The 9760-nt window shown below is 41.9% G+C and overlaps 1 protein-coding gene across 1 annotated transcript in view; it reads left to right on the top strand.

Moving 5' to 3' along the window:
* The first annotated feature begins 351 nt into the window (after positions 1-351).
* LOC148007869 (uncharacterized) overlaps positions 352-9760 on the top strand; it is a 33404-nt gene continuing 23995 nt past the window's right edge. The window contains exons 1-2 of the mRNA XM_087601593.1: positions 352-663; positions 2567-2705. Of these exons, the coding sequence (XP_087457719.1) occupies positions 547-663; positions 2567-2705 (256 nt within the window). The 5' untranslated portion in view covers positions 352-546. The remainder of the gene's footprint in view (positions 664-2566; positions 2706-9760) is intronic.

Here is a 9760-nt window from a genome sequence, read left to right as displayed (position 1 = left end):
TATTCAAATGCTTGGTTCAGGCCGAACATATTGGCATATTAGAGAGTATCTTTTCTTTCATGATTATGGCCACTGGTTGGATTTGCTAACATAATTGGCTTTAGTTTTATTGTAACACTTAGGAAATCATACTAGCATGTTCATGAATACCACTGGAATAGTCTTCTCAACTTGCCTCTCGCTAATCGAGTTTTCTTATGAAAAGACTGGATTTAATACCTTATCCTTCTTCCAGTCCCTGGACCCTGCCTTGAGGTTAATTTGAATCATTACTCAGGGCTGAAGAACACAACTCTTATGTTATCTGGCATGGCACTAGGTTTATCAGTCATCCTGCATTTATCTCTACACAGGCAGAAACAGGATCTCTCTGTGCCTCAGCTGGCCTGGCCTGGAGACTTGCAGATGATGCCAGTTCTCACGGAGATAAAAAAAAAATGTTTCACAATGTTGTGAACCTGGAGGATAATAGCTTTGACCTGTTATGGGTCTCCTACACACAGCCTTGGCACGTCTACTGAGATGACTCCAGGGTGGATGAGATAAATGGAATACAAAACATCCTACAATCACTGCCTTGTCAGGAAAAGCTTACGACTAATTGCCAAGCGGCCTTCAATAAACTCAAGCCAGTCAGCATCAATGGTAGACTGTCAAGATTGGGTAAGTCCCTCCCTGTTTATTTACTCTTATCCTTGAAAAGTAATTGTTCCCAAGAATGACTCCAGTTGATTATCCAGAAGTGTCAAGGAAGGTTAATATCTTACCAAACATCATATATCATTTTTCCCCCATTTGGGGCACTGAGAGCAATGTCCTTTCTTGCTCCTGGTTGCCACAGTGGCTAAGTTCCTTGTATTGTATTTACAGACATACAGATTTCTTGGCTGTCTGTGCCCTGCACAGGAGAGTGAGTTGCATGGCAGTCAGTAGTCAGGCTGTCAAATCTGCTGCTGGTTTTGATGTGTCCTGGGTGCTGCCAGGGATCAGACTCATGGAATGCCCATAAATGGCTGTTCAAAAACGACAGTCTGGAGTAGTGAAAGCTGCTTCTTGGACCTCTCACTTCAGAGGCATCAGAGCGCAAGGTGGAACCCAGAAATTTTAAGCATAGCTGTTTTGGCTGAGAGTTGTCCTCGTTTCCCACATTTTGTGTTCAAAACATTAGGGGAAGGGGTTTTTATATAGATTCCAGCCGGGAAAGGTTATAGCTTCAAATGCCACAATACACAAACAAATGCAGCAAAACATACCACCACCACCAACTAAAAAAAATCTCTGTTCTCTGTACAAAAAAATGGATTTAGATTAAACATTAAAGGACCCTGGGCCCCTAAACTGTCATTATCTTGTTCAGCCTTACACACAATGAACTGAGAAAACGTCAACTCTCAATTTCTTTTTCTATGTAAGTAGGCAGTGATAGTACTTGGATTGTCAAGTAAGAAGCATTAAATACTAGATTACATGAAAAGTACTTTGTAATCTGCTCAATAGTGAGGCAATAGAAGGAACTTCCACTTCGTGACAACATTAGATATTGCATTGTCTTGGTCTGGATTCCACAGTTAACATGGAGTCATAGCTGTATCTGCTGTCTTTCCTTACCTAGCTGCCTCCTGGTTTCCTCTCACCTTTGTTTTTTGAAGGATCCCTGCCTCCAGACATAGGCCCTCTAACCCACCCCTGCCTTTGTGTATTACCTGAGGTCTAGCTGTTACCATCCCTGCCTCTGTGTATGTCCTGAGGCCTAGCTGTTACCACCATTTTCTCTGTGTATGTCCTGAGGCCTAGCTGTTACCACCACTTTCTCTGTGTATGTCCTGAGGTCTAGCTGTTACCATCCCTGCCTCTGTGTATGTCCTGAGGCCTACCTGTCACCCCTCCCTCTGTGTATGTCCTGAGGTCTAGCTGTTACCACCCCTGCCTCTGTGTATGTCCTGAGGCCTAGCTGTTACCATCCCTGCCTCTGTGTATGTCCTGAGGTCTAGCTGTTACCATCCCTGCCTCTGTGTATGTCCTGAGGCCTAGCTGTTACCACCACTTTCTCTGTGTATGTCCTGAGGCCTAGCTGTTACCACCACTTTCTCTGTGTATGTCCTGAGGCCTAGCTGTTACCATCCCTGCCTCTGTGTATGTCCTGAGGCCTACCTGTCACCACCCCTCCCTCTGTGTATGTCCTGAGGTCTAGCTGTTACCACCCCTGCCTCTGTGTATGTCCTGAGGCCTAGCTGTTACCATCCCTGCCTCTGTGTATGTCCTGAGGTCTAGCTGTTACCATCCCTGCCTCTGTGTATGTCCTGAGGCCTAGCTGTTACCACCACTTTCTCTGTGTATGTCCTGAGGCCTAGCTGTTACCATGTTCTTAACTAATATGTTACGCTCCTTCCTTAGTTATAGCTCAGTCACTATAACTAATAGTCACTATTCTAGAACTCAACCAAAGGTTTCCAGAAGGTGTCAAATAGGTCTAAACGGATTTTTATAATGAATTTAATATTGAATCCAAATGGAATTTGCATTTGTATTTGATAGAGATTAAGAAATTACCTTTTGCTTTTTACAGGGGATTTTTATGAGTTTAAGTAAGGACTCTTGGGTTGAAAGAGAAATACAGCAATTAAAAGTCAATACCAGCCTCAAACTAAACCAGCTTAGTGAAGTCTTGAATTTGGAAACGGTCCAGAAAGCAGCAAGAGTAACAAGTAAGTATATCTTCCAAAGGCAGTTTTAGCCTACACTTATGACTAATTATTAATTTTGATATATAAACAGGATATGATAAATTATATTATAACATGTATAAAGGGGAAAATAACCAGTAGGAACACTGAGACTAACATTAGAATTTCCAGTGAACAAGGGAGAGGAAAACAGCTATAAATAGGAGCTAGACAAAGCCAAGGAGAGAAGAAGGAACTAGAGATAAACAAGTCATTGCAAATGTAAACTAAGATGGCCACTTCCAGAAGCCAAGAAACAGATATCTGATCTTAGCAGTGGAGCAAATGGGATAGAATTAGACTATACCTGTATTCTCAAGTGCTCTGGGTACCCCTGAGCTTAGCCCAAAGTAGATTTTGCCAAAGGCCCACCTCCATGCTTCAAAGAACCTACAGCAAAATTTTAAATAATCTCTAAATACTCAAAAGTCAGCACACACACAGACTGACGACTTCTGCTGTCCTCAATCTTGTGCAAGATGTTTTCATAGCACACTTGAATTGCTGGTTCAGAAGCAGAGCCCTTAGACCTCTGGCCAAACACAGCAACTGCAGAGAGCTGCCCTAGGCCATCCTCCGGGCTCTTCATCCTTTTTTGTTCTGCTCTGCAAGGACCTTTGCAGAGCCTCCAGGATGACTGTTCAAGCTTGAGTGAGGTATCAAACAACCCCTTCTCCACTCTCTGTCCTCAGGTCTACTGGTCTGGTGAGCACTGTGCAGCCCAGGTGACAGTTTCAGAGAAGCTAGAGTATAATCCATCTGACAGGAGGGTCAGGGCTCTAGAGCTTTTCTATTTATAGTTGCAGGGGTTGGGATAGGGGTGGAGTAGGGGTGGGGGCCGGGAGTGACAGTAGCAGACACCCATGTCCTCTTGGCCTGGCAGCTTCTGTGACTCCCAGCTTTCGGAGCATTGCTCCATGAGAAAAAGAGTTAGAACATCCTCTTTTCAGTTTTACAACTCAGGGAATGTTTAAAAGGTGTTAGCTCTTCTTCCCATACCTAGACCCCAGCCTGAGACAGGGCAGGCTAAAGTGCCAGAGATACCATGAAACCATTCACTATTTTTCAAAACCTCAGAGGCCTTCCTATTTGCTCTTTGTTAGTGAAACAAGCGTGGCTCTCTTTTGTAGAAACAACAGAAACAGATACACACAGAGTGTCAGGCAGCTGATCAGAGTGGGTCCAAAGGTGAGCAGGAACTCCCTTTGGGTAGGGACTCTTGGGGTCTAGCGATTCTCAGCAGAAACCTCTGCCACCACCTCCTTTCTTGGGCTTATATAGCTGCCTGGGCTCCTTTTTCACTGTTCCAACTTTCAGCTTCCCACTGTCCTCAAGGGTCCCGCGGTCTTTGATATCTGTTACCTGCCAGGCTTCCATCAAGTACAAGGCCTGGACCCAGGCCTAGCAATCAGTCTGGAGCAACAACCAGGGAAATCATGAAGCTCTGAAACAGAATGATTGGGTTCATCCAGAAGATTCCTTATTGGAACCTCTTGTATCCATTCCTACACTGCCAAGAGAACCTTGTGGAAATTAAAACAGAGGGCTCCAGGCAGCACAAGGGCTCAGACTAAATTGGAGGGAGATAGGTGGCGGCCATCACTCCACGGCTGGTCATCCACACCTGCAATACAAGCCTCAAGACAGCGCTTTCTGCTAACGAGTTGCCTTTGAAGGACAGAGTCCCTCATCTTGGCTTCTTGGAAATGCCAAAAGTAAATGAAACCAGGACACCCTTCACTGTGCAGCGGAAGCCACTGGAGGTGAAAATACAAATGAATGTTTTAAATTGTTCACGTTTCTCCTTCAGAAGGGTTACGTTTAAATGGTGTCTTTCAAATAACTGTTTTTCTCAAATCACAAAAACAAAAGGCAAACCAAAACAAACCAACAGCCTCCTCCGAGAGCAGACAATTTTCCGCTCAGCTGAGGTACCACTTACCGAATTGCAGCCAAGAGTGATTTTTATAGCCAAGTTATAAATGGCTGGAAATCGGGAGGTTTTGATGGAAATGCCGGCTGACCTTTAGCTGTATTGATGCTGGAGAGTGCTACTATGATAAAAATGCCCTCTGTCTCCCTCCACCTGGGCTCCCCAAGCTCCTTAATTCTAGTAAATAATGGGCTGTGCTCTCTCTGGAGCTAGCCAGTGAAGCAGCTAGGAGGATATGATTTAGGAATAAAATTCCATCCTGGGTCAGGAAGCAAGACTGTGCTTTGATCCCTGACCAGTGAGCTGCGAGAAAGAAGTCTTTGAATGGATCAGTTCTCTTCAGCTAGCAGTGAAATGGTTAATTACCTCTTATTCTGCCCCATCTGGAAATTCCCTGGGAGGGGCTGAGGTTTTCTTAGGGCAGTGAGTCTAGGTGAGGCCTCTTAGTGTAAAGAGAGCTCTATGCCCAGAACTGGCTTCTTCCTTTACGTTATCACTCATGACGGATATTCATGGTGGATACTCACTTTGCACCTGGGTGTGGTGCAGAGGCAGAGAATTTGTCTCTCAGATGTATTCAGCTGCTACAAATTAAACAGAGATATCCCACATTACTTCTGAGAGATATACTTTTAGACCCCCCCCATGTGAAACCAAGGTCACTTTCATTAAAGTGATCATTAAAAACTGATGATTTTGTCATTGATTTCAATCAGATTGCTCTCAAATTTTGTCTACTCCCCATACCCAGTAAAACATATGTTCCCATGTCCCCATTTATTAAGTTCTTTGAACATCAGAGCTATGAAAAAAAAAGGTCAAATAATACATTTTGGCACATTTTTCATTTTGTCACTTACCATCAAGATTTTGTAGACGGAAAAAAAGTTGACAACTGCCCTTGAAAATATGAGAATATGTAGATTTTTTTTCCTGTTTTGACAGGTCCCCCTGCCTTGGTCTCACAAATCAGGCAGCCTCTGTATTCTGTGAAATGTAAAGAGTAGTTGCATGACTTTCCATAAACTTCATTGCTAACATATTTTTTCTCTTGTATTCCTCTAATATATGCAAAGTGCCAAGCTCCTCCAAAGAATGTTACAGGTCATTTTCCTGCCATAATAGTGGAATCAGCAGAGAATGCACTTCATGGTTTGAATGCGGTGACAGAAGTAGTCTGACAGCAGAAATATGTACTGGATAGGAACTTCCACAAAAGCCTTGAGATTTTCACATGAGTAGAGATTATGGCTGTGGAAATCACTTTCTCTTAAAGTGATGTGTCCTGTGTAAATATGATTGAAGAGCATTTATTGGTTCTGAGCTGTCAAGTGCCCTTGACCTAGTGACACTGATTTCCCACCATTGTCTTCATGTGCACTGCTCCAAGAGGACAGGGCCATAATGGCCACCTCACTTAACAATTAATTTTCATTTGTTCTATGTGCCAAGCCTCACAGAAGCCCCTGAAAGTCCTTCTCCTCCCTCCCTCCCTCCCCCTCTCTCTCTTTCTGTGTGTGTGTGTCTGTCTCTCTCTATCTCTGTCTCTGTCACACACACACACACTTTTCATGTGTACATATACACACATATGTCTAACTGTTTCAACCATAATCATAGGACATCTAGTTTATAAAATTCTTTGCTTTCTTCTGACGTGAATATTTTGATATTTTAAAAGTTGCACATTTCATAAAGAACAAAATCAAATGAAAATGCAGTATCTATAAAGTGACAAGCACTTCTTCCCTTGTGTAGATATGAGGACTTTGACTACTTCAGTTCAGGCTGTATTCTCAGTTATCTAGACAGTCCCTTTCGCTACAAATCCAAAAACATGTCCCAGCACAAACATTTTGGAGGGAGGGTGTGGCTAACAGTCTTTCTTGCTAACTGTTATGTCTCTATCTTTGGAGTATATCTGCTTTATCAGAGCCTTAACCAGTGGAAGGCGCTATTGAGATAATCTTTATTTAATGGAGACATCTATTTTTTTTAAATATAACAATGAATCATGTGCCAAAAAATCTGTCATCATTAAATTGAAAAAAACTTTTAAAGATTAAATCATAAAGTGCTACTGGGTAAGTACAAAGTTTCTATTCTTGAGAATTTTTCATTGGGGAAATTGAGTTGACTAAGCCTCATTTTACTCTTCATGGTATGGTGATTTGTTTCGAATTGCCACTATGCAGAACAGAAGTAGCAACTGTCTACTTTATACCTATTCATTTTAGGGAATAAATGATTAAGTACAGTTACCAGTTTGCGTTAGCAAGTGTGCACATTCTAGGTTGTACCTTCTTATTGTAATTAGTGAGATTTTCTTGTTTTCATACTTTACAATACTTACTAATTTAATTTGCTTTTATGTGTATAGGTGTTCTGCCCATATGTATGTCTGGGTACAATGAGCATGCCTACTGGTACTCACCTAGGCAATAAGAAGATATCAGATCCATTGGAACTGGGGTTACAGACAGTTATGTGCTGCCATATGAGTGTTGGAAATTGATCATGGACCCTCTGGCAGAGAAGCCAATGCTCCAGTCTCTAAGTCCTCACTCTAGCCTCTGTTTTAATATTTTAAAGTGTTATTTTGTTCATGGTGTATAACTTCATTGCAAGTACTAAGTAGCTTTGGAATTTTATTATTCATGGAAGTCAAATAAGAGACCAAATTGTGACCCTTTTAAATTTTGATCCTTCTATCAATTCTATAAATGTGGCTATAAATTTTCATATTGTTCCACTTTCATTTATTCTGATTCTTGCTTGTCTTAATAATAGTGAAAATATAGAAAACATAGAGAATAATATAACAGATTTGGTGGTTTGAATAGGTTTGCCCCCCCCCCCCTAGATTCAAGTGTTTGAATGTTTGGCCAATTGAGAGTGGCACTAGTAGGAGGTTGTTGGAGTAGCTGTAGTCGTGTTGGAGGAAGTGTATCACTGTGGACCTTGAGATCAAATGTGCTCAAAACACACCAATGTTGTACAAAGTCTCCTTTTGTTGCTAGAGGATCAAGATATAGATCTCTCAGCTCCTTATTGAGCACCATATTTGTCTGCATGCCATCATATTTCCCACCATGATAATAATGGACTAAAACCTTAAACTGCAAGCCAGCTCTAATTAAATGTTTTTCTTTATAAGAGTTCCTGTGGTCATGCTGTCTCTTCATAGCAATGGAAGCTCTAACTAAGGCAGAACTTTGTATTGTTTATTGTTGCTGTGGAGCGATAGCAACTCATTATTCACTGGCTTAGAACAGTGTTATTTATTTTGGGTGCAGAAATCTGTGAGAACTCTGATTCTTATCTGGTCTTAGCTTATTCATGTATCTGTGATCAGCTGGTTAATCAGCTTGGCAAGGAACAGGCGACAGCTGGAGCCCCTCAACTCTGCTCCACATGGCCTCGCATCCTCCAGTAAACCCATTCAGGGTTGTCTCCATGGTGGAGGCAGACATCCAAAAGTAAGAGAATTGGCCATGACCTCTTGAAATGAAATATAGAACTAATGCACAGCAGACTCATTGCTTTCTATTGACTAAACCACACATATATAGGATGTACACAGAAGGGTGTTTTAAAAAAGCATGCACATGTGCGTGTGTGTGTGTGTGTATGTGTGTGTGTGTGTGTGTGTGTGTGTGTGTGTCTACTATACTTATAAAACTGGTTTTCATATTGGGTGTTTGGGCAAAGAAAGGAAGATTCTGTGGGCTGCCTGGCCACCCAGTTTAAGATGAACTGTCAACTCTAGGGACAGTGAGAGAAACTTTAAAACTAAGGTAAATGATTGAGAAAGCATTGGAAATCAACCTATGGCCTTCACAGGCATGCATGTGTTTGCACACCTGTGTACACACATGAACACATACTAAGTCAACACATAAGTGACTGAAGCTACCAGACTAAAGAGCCCACTTCTGCACAGAGAGATGCCGAGAGGCCCAGGACTAACCAATCCCCAGGTACCGAAAAAGAAATGCTCAAGCTTCAATTGATTATATAGCTTCCCCAACTTTGACTGAGTGGAGCAGAAATGAAATTTCCCTTTGATGCATGCCCAACCTGAAGGGTGAGCTCTGTGTTTGTCAACTCAGCTTGCCACAACAGTGTATCATGAACTAGTAGCTCATTTACTCCTTTTATTGAAAAGAGATTCTTTTCTCATACAACATATCCTACTTACAGTTTATACTCCCTCTTCCTTGTTTCTCTTCTCCTTCCTCTTCTCCAGATCCATTTTCTTTCATCTCTCATTAGAAAAAGTAGTCCTCTAAGAGATTGAAAGCAAATATGACACAGTAAAATATAATGAGATGAAACAAAACCCATCACACGGAGGCTGGATAGGGCAATAAAAGAAAAGAAGCCCCAAGAGAATGCACAAGAATCAGAGACCCACTCATTCACCCATTCAGGAGTCCCAAAAAAAATACTAAGGTGAAAGCTAATAATATACATTTAGAGAACCTGGTGCAGGTCCTACACGTGCTGCATCAGTCTCTGTGAGTTCATATTATTTTTTATCTGTTGATTTAGAACATTTTGTTATCCAAGTGTCTTCTGTCCCCTCTGGCTCTTACATTCTTTCTGCCCCCTCTTTTGCCAGTTCTCTGAGGTCTGAAGTAAGGAATTTTATGGAAACATCCCATTTAGAGCTGTGATCTCTTCTCCTTCTCTCTCTCTCTCTCTCTCTCTCTCTCTCTCTCTCTCTCTCTCTCTCTTTCTCTCTCTGTCTCTCGTCTTCCTGCAGGTCTTTACATCTGTTCCTGTTTGTGGAAAAGGATGCTTTTCTGATGATGACTGAATAAGGTATTGATCTATGAGTATATCATTATGGTCATTTTATTGATACTATCCCCTCCATTTTTACAAATGTATTTTCACATAGATCTGCAGTACTCAGGTATGAGATCAGAGGACTGGCATGTTTGGCTGCTACTGAGGATCTTTCCTACCTTGCAGTCACTTTCCTTCTTGTCCTGACATTTAGTAGTAGGGTGACAGGGAAGGTGAGTGTGAGAATGAAAGTAATAAGAAGATAAAGCCAGAAGGGAGGGAGATGGGGGAAGAAGAGGAGGAGAGAGAA

Source organism: Rattus norvegicus, chromosome 1 (genome assembly GCF_021556685.1).
Source record: "Rattus norvegicus strain SHRSP/BbbUtx chromosome 1, alternate assembly SHRSP_T2T, whole genome shotgun sequence".
NCBI classification, from domain to species: Eukaryota; Metazoa; Chordata; class Mammalia; order Rodentia; family Muridae; genus Rattus; species Rattus norvegicus.
Note: the sequence above shows the minus strand (reverse complement) of the source record. Positions and strands in the feature narration are given on the sequence as shown.